Source organism: Pieris brassicae, chromosome 5, assembly GCF_905147105.1.
Source record: "Pieris brassicae chromosome 5, ilPieBrab1.1, whole genome shotgun sequence".
In the NCBI taxonomy this organism is placed as follows: domain Eukaryota; kingdom Metazoa; phylum Arthropoda; class Insecta; order Lepidoptera; family Pieridae; genus Pieris; species Pieris brassicae.
The window spans coordinates 16538536-16555296 of record NC_059669.1 but is presented as its reverse complement, the minus strand read 5'-3'; the positions used below and the strand labels follow the sequence as shown (position 1 = coordinate 16555296).

Below are 16761 nucleotides of genomic sequence, written 5' to 3'. Positions count from 1 at the left end.
TTGGGATGTATCTAACATGTATTGTAATACGGCATAAAAACTTTAATATTTATGAGCAAGTTTTAATAAGATTATCCATCAATTCCAGGAGTTTTGTATTTTTCAAGTTGAGAACAGTTGCTCGTATTTCATTACGTAACATATTCGGCTTGTGGTCAATTAAATCATCAGAACATAGCATATTGTTGAAGCAGGTTGCTGTATTCTAAAAGAGTGATTTGCAGTATTCTCTAAAGACTTAATTAAATTTATATGGTTTACCAGACATTTGATGTCTGCCAGCGTTTTGGATGGTCTATGTCTTGGGTTTGAGTGGGTGAGTTATTAATCGCACCTTGTCATGAAGAACCTATATTTGTAATGAGTCGGCATGCTGTTTCAACTCCTCACATATAAGTGTTGGATGTTTCTTACACTGTCCTTGGCACGCGTCTTGTATGGCTGCATTTATTGTTTTCGTTCAATTGTAGTTGCACCACTGGCTTTCAGAGTTCTTTTGTTAATGACCAGGTTTCTGTTGTCATCCAATACTGCCGCCAAGCTGGACTTGAATTTATGACTAAAAATTCAATTCTAAAACATCTTCCATAATATATTTCTTTGTTATGTGTCATGCCATGCTCGCTTCCATTCATGGCTTAATGGGTATTCTGGTCCATTATCTGCAGATAATGCAAAAACACCATAGGTATATATATTTTTGCATTTGGTTGCTGAAGTTTGAGTCTCAGATTGAGAATTAGAAGGTCGTGATCTGTCTCACAGTTGGTTATCAAGTCTCAACTATATTTTTGTGAAAAAGGTGTGAAAACTTCACCCAAAGTGTATCAAGATACAGACTTGGATCATGTTGTTAAACCTCTCAACAATACACTTTTTAAAAAATTACCGTGGATTTTCCAGCAGAATTCTGCACCTGTTCACAAGGCACGAACTATCCATTCCTGGCTTGAAACCAACGTTCCAGACTTTACAAGAGCTGAACACTGGCCCTCATCTAGCCCAGACCTCAACGCCTTAGACTTCAAATTATGGTCAGTTTTAGGAAGACATTGAGTCCCTTAAAAAGTGGCAAAATTTCCTTTGAAAACAGTGCACAGTGTAAATCTATAGATTCGTCGCCAAACAGATTAAAGGCCTGTTGTATACAAGCCAAATGTGGCCATTTTGAATAGAATATTTATTATATTTTTTGCTGGGACTTAAATATGTAGGTAATTGTAACAATATTACATTACTTCGTTAAAAAATGCGTTTTCAATTTTGTACAATATTTATGGCTGCTTAATTAATAATTTACCAATATAATACTAGATAGAAAAATGAAGAGGATAATTTCTGTACTTCTAAAGTTATATATTTTCAAATTGCCATCGGTGTTATTCATTTTCTAAAGATAAATAATATCCGAACTGAATAATATATATTTCTATATAGCTATTCAGACCCTCCCAGATTTCCCTTGCCTCACAAACAACAATATGTTGTTATAAATGTATGTATGGTACCAGTAGCAAGAAGCATGTGCTATTGAGTATATTAAACTACATTACACACTACAAACGCTTATTTCTTTCAATGCTATCCACCGAAATATTAAATTAGGAAAATTATATGCATTTTAATAAAACCTTAAATTATTGAATATTTAAATGTTCCTTAGATTAAATGATATGGCGGTTTTTATCTAATCAGAGACGCCATCCAGATAGCCAGAATTTTCATTATATTTGTTTTATACATTGCTGGTTTATTTTTTTAATTCTCTTTGGTGATACTATCATAAAATTCGTGAATAGAACGAATGTATAGAATCTTTATAACATTACATTTACGATTTCATAACAATTCATTTATAGTACAATAATATATGACTTTAATGGGAAAGGAAGGTTCCCCATTCCAATATCAGGAATACTATAGAAATATATCACCTTCATATTTTATTGTCAAAATTTTACTTAGTTATAGGTTTAACTTCGTTTATTTACAAAGTATTTTAGTACATTGAAAGTGGTAGTATTTTAATATGAAAGCAAGAATTATTTACTACATAATCTCATTAATTTTTTTGGGTAGTCCAGGCAGTATATATTATGTAACAACACGCTGTCTATATTATAGCGGGTGAAACCAATAGGTACTGCTATTGTAACGTTTTATTCAATTATAGTATTGCCAGTTGGTGTAGTCAAAATTCATTGGCTTGTTGTCTCTTCTCGACTGAAACTCCCATGGGCAAATCTCCTGTAAAATGACCCTAAATTCTGGAAATAACATTTTAGATATAAATTTGTTTTTTTTTCTTTCAATTATGTGATTTTTTTAGTATAATAAAATTATTATAATTCAATATTTTCAAATATATTATACACATTTAAATTAAATAAGGACGCAAGTACCCAAAATCCTTGCGTCATCTTTTTGTAATACTGTTACGCGAATTGCTCGAATATTTTTGTATTTTATGAATGTTTTGTACCTAAACCTTATTATATTGAATGTGGTTTTTTTAAGGAATTATATATTAATTACTTTCACAATTTTATTACGTAAATTGCTTTTAAAACTTACCTGTATCAAATCTACAGTTGTGTTTAATTACATCACATTGATTCTTAAAGGAGACAACTTTGCCAGTATTAAAATTGCAGGCGCAAACTGCGTCTGTCTGGGTTTCAGGGCCGCAATTTATTAAGGAGCAACTATACGCTTTCTGAGCACCGGGAACTTCATTGTTTATTGGTGGAGGTACGATTAAACCAAAGTTCTTGACACTTGACGAATACGGATCTGATTCAAAGCTTAAATAGAAGGGATTCATGTCAAATGGAATTTGTCTCCTGATTCTGTTAGCGGAATCAATGTTCTTATGGAACCATTCATCCTGCGACGCTTCAATGAAAACAGTTAATATAAACGCTAAAAAAGAAATTCGACGAATAAAGTGACAACAGTTCTGTAAATTCTTTAACAATAAAGGCATATATCAAAACTTTACTTACCAGTAAAAATACATAACTTTATAGCTCCCATAATGGATCGCCCTTCTAATGTGTACTATTCACTCTATAGGACTAATAGAAACAGTGTTACGTATTTGTATTAAATGAATGTTGTACGGGTATCATAAATTATTACGGAAATCAAGTTTGCAAATCAATGAAATGCGTCAAACGTAATTTATAGTTTTATTTATTCCTACAAGTATAACAAACTGTGAACTACTAATTGGTTTTATCGATGTGGATATAAGTTACTAAGTTTTCTAATTAATCATCACTGTCCAAATACTTGTCAAATTTATTCTCATAATCACTAAAATCTTTCTCAGCTTTTCCTTTATCTGAAAATCCTTGTTTTCCAAAGAGGCCCGTTTTCCTGACGCGATGAAAACGTCCTTTATCAAAACCATTGCCTTTTGCTACGTCGTAGCCGAAACCTTTTGCGCCAACTTTATCTATTGAACCACTAACTTCGTCGTCTTCATAGAATTCTTTATCCTTCTTATATTCATCCTTGTGTTGAACTCTATGAAAACCTCTTGTTTTGGATCCTTTTTTGTAAGTTCTATTCTCTTTACCTGTAATGCCCACGGCTTTAGCTGCGGCTCCTTCGGTAAAACTGTACTTTTCGCTATCATCGTAGGAACCATCATCTTTCAATCCAAGGCTTTTAAAAAACTTTTTTAAATCCTCTATATTGTAGTTCACTTTTGATCCTTTATTCGATGATTTCTTTTTAGCATTATTATTAGTTTGTTCATCTTCAAGATAGTTCAAATAGTCTTCTAGGTCTTTCGATTCGTATTTCAAATTAGATATGTCCGTAAAATCAACTGAATCGGCATTCAAGGGCGTAGCTTCAACCCAATAGTAGATCAATGTCAACACGACTATTTTCTTTTGCATTTTGCTTTTTGTGATATCTTTCGCAATTGAAATGGCTTGCGACACTGACATACATGTCCATTGTTTAGTTTATATAGCTCTTTAGTGGTCAAGGGTGTTTTTTTAAGATGTTCTGATTGGCGTTATGGTCTATTGATTGATTAATCAATATGTCCAATTGCGTATCGATTGGTTCTAACCAAGGATTTAGCTAAGAATCGGAATCTTAAAGAATATAACCTAAGATATTTTATAATACCTACCTACTCCAGATGTGTTTATGTTTTAACGCTACATTTACTAGGTAGTTTGTAATTACTTCAGCCATTTCCAAGAATTATTTACAGCGTTATACATTTTTCTTGTGTTTAATATACTTGTTTCTTTATCATTTTGTTAGGATTATTTCAAATATAATAAAGAAATTGAAATGTAAGATCACCATTTCGTGTGTCGACGGTCAAATTAGAAGGGTGGCTTACAGCTAAATGTATAAAGCGTTATGAAAAAATTGGTATAATTTATTTTCTTAACATTCCAAAAGATCTCTAGCCTCCAAGACCTGTTTACAAATGTTTAAAATAACCTTTTATAAATAAAAAAGCATTTTATAATAAAACAAAACTTAAAATTACGAACATTTTGTGACTTTTTGTATTACATCTTTCTAAATTACTTTCTATATAATACTTGGTATACATTACCAGTCAATCAGTAGTCAAATTAACTATGCAATATTATTATCTTTTCTGTGAAAATACTATATGCCATAATAAGTGATAAGGGTGTAACTTTGTTCTGTGTTTTTGAAATAAATTATCACACAGATATAGAGCTTCTACAAAATTATTATTTTTTTACAGACAAGTAGGTTATCAGTGCCTCATATTGTTTTTCATAACCTTTATACATATCTTCATAAAAATGTATAAAAAAGTATTTGAATTAACATTACCTATTAACTTTCATTATTTCTAAATTAATTGAATGTTCTAGTTAATTCGATCAATTCACCTTGTTCGAGACGGCATTGTTTCTTTATAACTATAAACAAATTATTAGAAAACGAAATAATTCAAGGTTGTGAGGCAGTAATCACAACTTAATTAAAATCTTAAAATTAATAGTTACCAACAAAATTAGTAATATCATATTTTTGTTCTAGGACGCAAACGGCAGCTTACCTGACGTTGTCATGGACACTCACACCGCCATAAGGCGTTGCCGGCATTTTAAGAATTAGGACGGTCTGTTTATAAAGACACAATAGGACCAAAGGACAGCGTGGATGATGGAATTACCTACACATTTGTTAAGTCCACGGCGAGTATTGTACGGGCACGAGGCACACGGGGTGCTATATTAGTTTGTTAAGTCCAGCCCCGAGATCAATATATAAGTTAATAATTAACTTATCAATATTAAGTCACTAATATGAAAGTTTAATAATATTATTGTGTATTTTTTCATTCTGCAACTTTCATTGCAAAACTTATCAGTATATTTTATTCATTTTAGATGTTTGTAACTAGACAAGGTACCTAAAGCCAGTCTGTTGAGATCCTATTTTAGTGACAATTTATAAAAAGCAATTGTAAAATAAAGTTCCGTGTGCCTCTTTTACCAAGTATATTCAACAATTTTCTTTTCTAAGGAAAGCCTTCTTAGTTATTTGTAGGGATGATTGGTAACAGCGATTTTATAACGTTTATTTAATTGTTATATTCGTTATTTTATACAGCAGAGAACTTAGGCAACAAACTCATTTCTTTTTCAAACAATTTATAATTCATTTATATTAATTCTACTCTCATGTATTTTCAATAAAATCGGTGCGATAACTTAGGCAAACAAAGTTAGTACTACTACTCAGCTATTAAAACCTAATAAAATACAGCACAATTCATATCAACTTCTTTATTACTTTTAAAAATTAAAAAATCACAGCATCATCGGTATCAAACATAACAAATTTAAATTAACTAAGAAATTAGTGTTTATTCATCATCTTCGTGATCAACGTCTTCATATTCATACTCCTTTTCGTGACTATTACCTCCCTTTTTCCCGAAATCTTCGCTATGGTTGTAGTGACTCTCTTCACCTTCCTTGCTTTCATGAGCTGATTCACCATCATCTACATGTCCTTTGTTATGGTAACCAGATTTACCAAAATCTCCTTTTTCATAACCTGAAGATCCCTTTCCACCCTCTGCATGATCACCATCTTCTTCGCTGTAATGTTTCTTCTCGGAACCATGTTTGTTGTAATGGCCGCTATTATCAGCTACATCGTAAAAGTCATGATCTTTCTTGAACTCATCCTTGTTGAATACTTTATGGTAACCAGTTATGTCCTCACCCTTGCTGTGGTATTTCTTGTGTCCGTGATCTCCACCTTTATAGCTTTTACCTGACTTGTGATGTTTACCATAAGCATCGGCTTCATCGTGATGGGCGCCTTTTTCTCCACTTGCCTCGCTGTGATGTCCTTCATTGTGAGCTTCGCCATAGCTGCCAGCTTGCCCCTTTGCAAAATGCCCTTTAGAATGGTAGCCCTTAGCTCCCTTTTCACCGTGAGCTTTATGATGTTTCTGTTCATAGTCGCTACCGCCAGCTTCTTCATGGCTAAGTCCAATTAGACCATCTTCTTGTGATTCATCAGAATCCTTCTCGGCATCTTCGATAACAATGGGTTTAGCTGCAATGTACGGTAGAGGGAGGGGAGCTAAATCGTAAGCCTCCAGAGCTTTTACTGGAGCAAGTGGTGCTTGCAACTGCGGTAGGAATTGGGGCTGTCCGAAATGTCCTAATTGTAGCAGACTGGCTGGGCCATTATTGTCGTTTCTGTAGACATAGCTTGAAGCTGTCGGAACGCCAATTTGTATGGCTGTCGCTATGGATGCCACAAGTAAAATTGTAAGTGGTAGCTTCATGTTGAGATGTGTATCGTTCCACAACCTGTGCTGTAATAATTTCATAACGCGATTGCTCAATATTTATATCTTGAACAATCGCTTAAGAGTTCAATATGAAAGGACCATGAGTGCCGTTCTTATAGCCATGTAACAGTTTATTGACGCGAGGTTAGAGGTGACAATGAAATGATAAAAAATGTTGCCATTGTTACGGTGGTCGATTTAAAAGTGTATTAGACATGATAAATTATAATGTACGGTATTTACATATATTTAGGTTTTCACGTTGTTTTTAGCTTTTTAATAGAAAATTATTACATACGTACCTAGCTATATAGAGAAATTAACTAATAAAGGTACGCATATTCTAACGGTAATCTATACACGTACGTGTTTATGAGCAGTGTTATCGTAGCTAGGTACGCGTCTCTACACCCTAAGGTCGTGAGATCGATTTCTATAGAAAAAAAAGCCGTTTACTCGCCTTCATCAGTTTGGTATTTATTTTGGAATGAAAAAATATTTATTCCTTCTCAGATCTGTCGGTATATGTCGGATAACTCTCCAATAATTTAGAAGTAAAACATTTTATATACTAAGATGTAAAGCAATTTACTTCTATTACGACTAAACAATGTATGCCGCACTACTAATACAGGTAAGTAGTTGTTACATAAGATCAAAGTAAGTAAGTTTTAAATAAAAACCCTAATATTATAATTACTACATTTAATTAGATACCTATTTGCTACCCATTGCCATATTTATATCTATTTATTTTCGTAAAGTATTTTTTATGTTACAGGAGGCAAATGGGCAGGAGACCCACCTGATGTTAAATGATACCGCTGCTCATGGACACTCGCACTGCCAGAAGGCTCGTAAGCGCGCTGCTGGCCTTTTAAGAATTGGAACGCTCTTTTCTTGAGAACCCTAATTCGATTTACAGTGTATTCCTTTTAATATATTTTAACTATCATCAATGTAGTCATTAAAATTGTAGACGAACTTTATAACTCCATATTTATAAAAAACTAGATCAGTTATCAGATTAGACTACTACTATTGTTTTTTACTAAAGCTCATCTATCTCTTATTGCAGTGTATGTACCCAACTATCTGACTAACAAATTGTTTACGAATAAAAGATTATGTTTAAATAGACATAGTCATGTACTTTGAAACCGCTCTTGTTCAAAAATCTTACTACTTATAGGTTTTTAATATAGGGGTAACACGGCGAAACAGCTAAACGTTATTTGATTAATTTAATAAGCACTGGGTATATAATAATAATTCATTAATATATATAAGATGTACGAAGCCTCATGTTACGAGTTAATGATGCCGCCTGCGATGACATTACCAGAACGCTCGAAAGTACCTGGCCGGCCATTTAAGATTAATTGCTACGCTACGGTTAAGAATTGCTAAGAACCCTAATTCGAATTGGTTCGAAAATATTTTAGTAGCCAGCTCAGTTAAAATATTAATATAAAAATATTACTGATATATTAATAATAAGTGCTAAAATATAATTTACTGACGCTATCTGATGATAACTGTCGAGACTCCCGCGATAAATTTTGTTGTGTATTGGGCTTAAATAATGAAACTAGGTTTAGGTTTTTCATATTTTTTAATAACTGTAGGAATTTAATCTCATGTCACTCCACGGTGGAGTTTCGTATTTATAATCGAGTTGAAATAATAATTTAAAAATGTGACACGTGAAACTATTAAATTATTAAAGAACATTTTAGTGTAAGTCTAAGTTTATATTGTCAACATTTACAGACATATTTACAAAACTACGAAAATTAACAACAATACAGTAATTAGTCTTAAATTATTGGTCTGCTTTGTAGTCATATCTTTTGCCAGTAGCAAGTCCGCTTTTGGCTCCATAGTCTTCGTAGGAGTTTGTGGTACTTTCTTCATTTGTAGAGGTGCTATCATTTTCGTCTGAATCTTTTTCATCTGTTCTATTTGATGTTTCTTCGTATTCATTACCGCTTGGTGTTCCTCTATGATGCTCATACTCGTCTCTGTAGAAGCTGTTTTCTTTTTTGTTATCTTTTTCATTGTTTTTGTAACGAAATGCAACATTATGGGGTACTTTATATTCATTTTTATACCCCTCGTCTTTATACCCCTTACCATAACCATAAGGGTCTTCTCGTGCCAAGAAGTAATTTCCATATTTTTTAGTATCGTAATCATTGTAAACTTTTGGATCGTAATCGTGATGGACATCAAACCCGAATTCTTTATTATTGTATTCTTTAAAAGTGCCCAAATCCTTCAAATAATCATCAAAATTAGTAGTGTATTCATCAATTATTTTTTTATAGTCATCATCAGCTATTCCGTCCACATCGGTGTTTTCTTCGACGGGAATAATTTTATTCTCTTTTATTGGTGCATTTTGTTTTTCAAATGAGCCAATGTTTTTTGAAGAACCAGCGAATTCTTGGGGCTTATAAAGTTTTGATAACTGTTCCATGACTTCATTCTGCCCCAATTTGGTAACAACCGCTTCTCCATCGGTCCCTCTTTTATAAATGAAGCCAGTGGCAGCCGGTTGCAGGTCAGACCCTGAAGTTCTAACCATAACTGTCCTCTCTACGGTTTCCCGCATTTTCATACACGAGCCATAAGCAATAATGAATAATATAACAATGCGACGTACCATGTTACTGGTTTCTGGCAGAAATGATAGTAAAGGTCACAACAAATATTTATATAGCAAGAAAATGGACATTGACATCTTGCGCTAATAATTGGGCAATGGACTTCTGTGTCAATGTTACTGAAAAGCATAGCATATTATTCGTTCAGTGCATGTCTGCACGTTTACCCGATATAAACTATTAATAAGTAACTAGTTGGTATTTCGGTCGTAGCTCAGTTGGTTACGCCAACTATTTAATTAAAAAGAACTCAATCGGAGGTCTTGGGTCACTAATAGTTTAATAAAACTCTCTTTGCTTAGAAAAAACAAAACTAAAACGAATACAATATGGAACATTATTCTAGCCTAGATTAGAAAACAATATCAATTAAACATTTCGATTTAGTTGTAATTATTTTATAAAAGAGCTTTGTACCAATTTAATATAACTGGAACGTGACAGATGACATCGGAAAGCAGCTTGCAGGTTTTGATTCATCGCGCATTTTTAACTATGTATTTTCACCTACAAACAGGTAAATGACCTTGAAGAAACTTAATGTATTATGGATAAACTTAACATTAACTGCATATTATAAGGATTTCCTTTTATGAAATATATTTTCAATTTTTTAATTACTATAAGGAAACGTATCGGATTATTTTATTATACATATTATTTTTACGTTCTCTATAATTACTTTTACTAGACACACTTATTACAACGTTTTTAAAACACAATACCTAATATGTTCCTTGCGGTTTCACCTGCGTTAATTTTCTTTTACATTTAATATGTGTATGTGAACATTATTTTGTTTCGATGTTATTTCAAAACATTCAATATCTCCTAAGATGTGCATTGTAATCCAATGATGTCGAGAATAATATAGTTTAAAATTAAACACTTTTTATGAACGAAAAATTTATTTGGATATGGGTTAATATCATGTTTATAAAAAAGCAAAAAATTATATATAGATCCACATTTGCATTAAAATTTCTCGTGTTATTTAAAAAGATCTATAATATTAAGTTCGAATCTATATTGTTCCGATTTAATTTAATATTTGATATTTTTCTTGCTTTTCTTTTTCGCTCCCTATCTAAAGTTATATCTTTAACGAGCGTTTTTGATTCAACAATATTATTATGAAGAGACTTATCTACGGAACCTGTATAAAAATCACGATGGTCAACATTTTCTAGACCCCTGTAAAACAAGGCATATGGTCTTCCACTCAAACTTTCTTCATACTTTCCAATTCGTGCGGGGATGTGCTTAGAATCAAGAAATTTTACTCGATTGTCTCTACCGAAGGGCTGATTTATTGTGGGTTGCATATATTCTTCATTTATTGTTGTTTGCGTATCTCTTTTATGATTATCCTGTTTTTGTTCATAGCGTTCTAAAGCTTTTTGAGTCATATCATCTAAAATCGTTGTCATTGCTTGAATATTATATTTCTTATCACTTTGTTTATACGTCATGTCTCTGTTGGGTTTGGGTAACGGTTTCTCTCCGTACTTTTGAATTGGAAGTTGTGTTTTTTTAACAGGTGGTTGGTTTAAGTCGTATTGTAGTTTTGGAACCGTTTTGAAGTTAGCTCTACGTTTATTTTGCTTTAATCTGTACTCGAAATAATTCTTTTGATTCATAGGTTTACCCTCCAGGTGAGGTTTTTGAACTTCTTTAATGTTGGAATCAGGAGCCATTCTGAATTTCGAGTTCTGATGATTGACGTCACTGTCTCTAGATTTTTTTGTCTGATCAATTTCAACAAATCTTAAGTCTTGATTTATAACTTCTGGTTGTTTAGTTTGCCTTGTATCATCTTCAGGAAGTTTGGGGAGATTTACGTTATTAGTATCAATCACTGGATCAAACATTTTTGGCGATAATTTACCTATACTAAATAAAGAGTTAATAGCTTCTTCATTTGCCAGTTTCATATATTTTTGATTGGTATTACCGACGAAAAATTTTTTTGGTCCGTTAAGCCGTGTCTTGGTATAAGCAGAGGATCCACTTAAAGCAGCGACATATCCCAAATCTGGATTTTCGTAATAGACATAGTTCATTGGTGATGAAGAAATATATTGAAAATACAAGAACACTAAGAGAGTTCCAAAATAGATCTCCATCGCGGTATGGTGGTAAACTAACGTACAGAACACGATTAACCGTTTTTATATGACATTTCCTGTATTTATTTATAGAGTGAAGATTTATAAACAAGCAAACAATAACACAATGCATTATTATGCTATTGCGGAGTCATAAATATTTGTGTCTTTATTTCATTCACTCCGTAACATAAATTTCGCATTCCGCGAGTGTGTTTCAATATCGTAAAGACAAAAAATAAATATAAAACTATACTTCGTACACAAACTGATGACAAAGATTCAATCGATAATTCATTTTACAAATGTCATCTCAAGTTTTGAACCACTGGGCAATTTTTGTAAATTTCCGATTAATCTTTGTTGCCAAAACAAACTCTGTTAATCACGACATATTTTCACGCATACATTGTTTAACTTTGTAATACAATAACTAAAAACATGCGATGTTTACTTTATGCGTGATACAATATCTGGACGCTAGTTGAGCACCAGTTCACAATGAAGATACGAGTATTGTACTTAACGGTTGCGAATATTTTAATAACTATGAGTTATGCTAAGCTTAATTTCAAAACGACAGATAAGTCCTGCGATAGAAAGACTGATGTTAAACCTGACGTTGTTGCTAAAGATCAGAATGGTGCTCATTACAACTATTTTAATACCAAACGAACTATTAGAGCCGTTGACGATAAAAAGACAACTAAAAACGTAACAAATAATAATAAAAGCAGTAAAGACAAAGTATTGGTAAAGAAACCTATTCCTAAATTCCATGAAATAAGCAGTGATGAAGATTATCAATCAAAATACAAGTGGATGGAGAAACAAGAGTCTGCTGAACATGAAGATGAAGATTTTAATATCAATGATTATGATTTTGATATAAATCATGACGAATTTGTAAGTGGAAGGAAGCCTCTGGAACCAAGAAATAAAAATAATTATAAACGCCCGAGAATAAACAAGGCTAAAAGCAACCCAAAGGCAGATACCGCACCAAAACCAAAATTACCACGATCTTTGATACAGCGAAAAGTTACTTTTCCAAAGAAACCAATAGCGGTAAAAGTAATCCGGAATACAGCTGAGAAAATGAGAGAAGAAGACTATGATCAAGAGTTTTCGACGAGTACTCAGGTATTGGAAGAAACAACGCATGGAAAAGATGATAGTGATGAAAGTGATGAAATTGATGATGGCAAAGAGTTCCTTAGTACTAGTTACGTCAGAACTGTAAGGTCACCATGGAACTTAAGCAACTTTGTGGAGAAGCTCGGTGAGAGAACTTCAAATATGATGTCGAAATTACTAAGTCACCTTCCAATATTTCCACAAATCCCTTATGCAAAAAAGGATGAAATAGTAACATTAGACGAACCAGTCAAAAACCCGCTTAGAGGCCGATAGGAATTCATGCTTTCAATCAAGAAGCTACAAAGGGAATTTGGGAACGCACATTATTATTCCATGGCGACAAACGTAATGCACTTTCTATCTACCCATACAATTTTATATAAATTACAGATTGAGTACATTTATTTGTTATAAAACACATTTTATACCTACAATTTTATTGTATCGAGTTTCGTTACAAAAGTGAAAATAAATATTTAAATGATTAAAGTCGTTTATTTACGTATGTATGTTTTAATAAGGTATAGTAAATTTTCTATTTAATTTAATCGACAAAACTATAATCGGTTTCCGGCTACGCCTAAATTTGTATAAAATGGGTGTAGCGCTAAAAAGAAGATAATCTGTGTAAATACTGCTACGTCATTATACTTCGTAATCATCTTGATAAAGTTTATCATTTTTGTAAATAAATTAAATGACATCTAGCCAATAGTCATTATAGTTCTTCGAATAACATTACATCGGTTCGTGTCGTTTAAAAATAACGAGGTTTTACTATTACTATTTTTTCGCTTAGGAAAAATACTTCTGGTTCTAAGGGTTTTTAAGTACGACGTACTGACTTGATATGATATTCGATAGTCGATAGATATGATATCGTAGTAGTGACTACAACTCTTCGACTTCTATGAAAGTAGGCCTAAGTAAAAATTTAAATATTAGGTCCTTACATATGAAATTGGCGTATTGTCGTACTGGCCACTTCGGTTAGGAATTTAAAATTCAAATTTGTACAGCTATTTACTCATGTATTTGTGCTTCGATGACCGTCATTCATTTGTTTTTTTCTGATTGCGTCACTCATTTTACAAAATATCGCATTATTTACAAGTACGAGTTCCGCCGTGGCACTAGTGCTGCGGAAACGACTCGAAGGGTGAATGATGTGTATGGCGGTCATGTTGCAAAAGAAAACACAGTCCGTTTTGGTTCCAACGTTTTCGTTCTGGAAATTTCGACCAGCAGAACAAGCCCCGTGGACGGCCTGAGACCCAAGTTGATAAAGAAGTATTGAAGGCTATTGTGGAAGCGGATCCATAGCAAACCACGTCCGAGATAGCTGCAGGCTGCGGTGTTAGTGATAAAACTGTTTTAATTCACTTGAAGCAAATTGGGAAGATTAAAAATCTTGGAAGGTGGCTACCTCACGAATTGACTCAAGCAAACCGGCAAACGCGCGTCGACTCCTGCGTTACATTACTGAACCGGCACAATAATGAAGGTATTTTAAACCGAATCATTACCTGTGATGAAAATGGATTCTTTACAATAATCGGAAGCGCTCAGCGCAATGGTTGGATCCTGGCCAAATCCTGCCCCAAGCGAAAATTAACCCCAAAAAGTTACTTGTAAGCGTTTGGTGGACTAGTGCCGGTATTGTTCATTGCAGTTTTCTCAAATCTGGCCAGACTATTACGGCTGATGTCTATTGTCAGCAATCGCAAACCATGATGGAAAAGCTACCTAGGCTGGTCAATCGCTCCACGCCACTGCTACTTCACGACAACGCTAGACCACACACTGCACAACAGACGGCTACCAAATTAGAAGAGCTTCAATTGGAATGTCTAAGACATCCTCCGTACTCCCCGGACCTTGCTCCAACAGATTACCATTTTTTTCGAAATTTGGACAACTTCTTGCAAGGGAAAAAATTTAACTCTGATGGGGCAGTCCAAATCGCCTTCACAGATTTTATTGATTCCCGTCCGACTGGTTTTTTTAAGTAGAGGGATCAATGAACTACCTACTAACTACTTTGATTAATTAAATATATTATATTTAAAAATATTCGACTTTTTGTTCCTCCCATACAAAACGCCAATTTCATATGTAAGGACCTAATATATTTATTATCTTCGTCGTTCGTACGGGTACCTGGATAAATAATATTATTCTTAAAATCCATTCTTTTGAAACATTCGTTCTATATTTAGAATATATATAATAATATTGTACCTAACGCTGAAAACGAATTAAATCTATTACTATGTATAAATTCGACTTCCTATCGGATTTAGTACAGAATGATTCAAAAAAAAATACAGTAACATTTATTATATTAAAACAGTTTAGCTTAGCGTATATATAACAACTTAACTAAATATTATAGGTGGTCATAGTAATCGGCATTATTTTGCCAAGCATTGCTTTTTGCGACTTGTTTAAATTTCTGTAGGCCGAGATTTGGTCCATCTCTACCAGCCGAAATACTTTCACTGTGTCTAGATTTTGCAAAGACCTTATTTCCTAACTTGTTAATATCATTTGCTTCGTCCCCTAACACTGCTGAAGCCTGAGATGCGAGTATTGCTTCTGATCCGCCATTATTTAATTTAGATCCCCCATTTTCAGTCATAACAGCTTTATTGTTTGAATTATCGTAAAATTCATTATCTTCCTGATATTCATCTTTGTGGTATACTCTTCTAAAACCTTTCTTTTTTTCTCCTTTATCGACCGTTTTATTTATGCTAAAATCAACATTTTTCTTGTGGTCGGCTGTTCCAAATTTATTAACAAAAGAGTCGATAAAATCTTTAAAACCCCGATAGTTTTGACCGTCATAATTATATGCCGTTTTATCACTTTCATTTATTGCATCTTTTGTAGATTTATCATTTGCATCCCCAATTTTGTTGTATTCTTCTCCTATTTCCGATAATTTGTCTTCATCATTATACTTAACTTTATCTCTAATTGAATTATAGACATATGGCATTTTATGGGTATCGTATGTTTTTAAGCGCCTGAAACGTTTATTGCTTCCATAAATATCTTTGTAGGGAACTGTGTCAAAACCCTTATTGTAATTTAGTCCTTTAAATAGAAGTGGGTCTTCCTCATTAGTTCTATCAAAATAATCTTCAAGTATATGTGAAAAAAAGGCTTGATTTCCATACATTGGATTTACATCTTCCTTTTCCCGTTCTTTTTCGTGAACATCATCTTGGTGATCTTCGTGTACAGGTATAATCCTTTCAATTATGTCATTAACATAACGTTTATCTTTTGCTTTTTCGTTTTCTGGATCATAATTTAAATTATAGTCATACCGGTTTCGGTACGAATATGGCCAACTATCATACATATTTGTATCCGTTCTTACGTCATCATCATCAACGTGATAGTCGGAATTCCTATTAAATCTTCTGTTTTCTTCATAAGACAACGTTGGCTTTAGTGTTAAAATATCACTGTTGACGTTGCATTTCACTTTTGCTTTTTCGTAGCCAATATCGTTATCGTAGTAAATTTTACTTGAGCCGTCAATCTTTATTTTAAAGTCATTACAATTTGTTAAATATTCTGATGTTTGGAATTTACTTCTTGGTAAAATTGCACTGTAATCATTAGAATTAAACACTGATGCTACACGGGGCTCGGAGTTGGAACGCCTATAATGATATCCTGTGTGGAGTGGGTAAGACCTCGATCGCCTTGCCGTTAAAACTTGATGTCCGTACATTTCTGATTTAGCACTAACGAAATAAAGTAAAATGAGTACTCGTCGCATCGCTGGCTACATGAGTTGTGCTTTCTTAGACTGCCAATAGATACTGGCATTATTTTGTTCAAGAAAGTATTTATTGTTTACGGCTACGGATATTGTTCTGAGAAACAATAGAAATTATCAATGGAACAAAATAGTTGAGACATATCCTAACAATATTTTGTAACTTTGTAGACTTTTGAAATACCTGGTAGCAATATAAACAATGTAGGTTTA

General features: G+C 33.2%; 4 protein-coding genes across 4 annotated transcripts; 1 reads left to right on the top strand and 3 right to left on the bottom strand.

The window, feature by feature from the left end:
- Positions 1–3272: 3272 nt before the first annotated feature.
- LOC123709546 lies at positions 3273–3911 on the bottom strand. Its single transcript, XM_045660951.1, has one exon. The coding sequence runs from the start codon at positions 3909–3911 to the stop codon at positions 3273–3275; it is 639 nt and encodes a 212-aa protein (XP_045516907.1).
- Positions 3912–5821: 1910 nt separating this feature from the next.
- LOC123710064 (histidine-rich glycoprotein-like) lies at positions 5822–6857 on the bottom strand. Its single transcript, XM_045661750.1, has one exon. The coding sequence runs from the start codon at positions 6824–6826 to the stop codon at positions 5888–5890; it is 939 nt and encodes a 312-aa protein (XP_045517706.1). The 5' UTR covers positions 6827–6857; the 3' UTR covers positions 5822–5887.
- A 5250-nt stretch (positions 6858–12107) lies between these two features.
- Positions 12108–13228, top strand: LOC123709929. Its single transcript, XM_045661547.1, has one exon. The coding sequence runs from the start codon at positions 12111–12113 to the stop codon at positions 13020–13022; it is 912 nt and encodes a 303-aa protein (XP_045517503.1). The 5' UTR covers positions 12108–12110; the 3' UTR covers positions 13023–13228.
- A 1910-nt stretch (positions 13229–15138) lies between these two features.
- On the bottom strand, positions 15139–16500 carry LOC123709545 (protein dopey homolog PFC0245c-like). Its single transcript, XM_045660950.1, has one exon. It carries the CDS (start codon positions 16498–16500, stop codon positions 15139–15141), a length of 1362 nt encoding a protein of 453 aa, XP_045516906.1.
- Between the last annotated feature and the right edge of the window lie 261 nt (positions 16501–16761).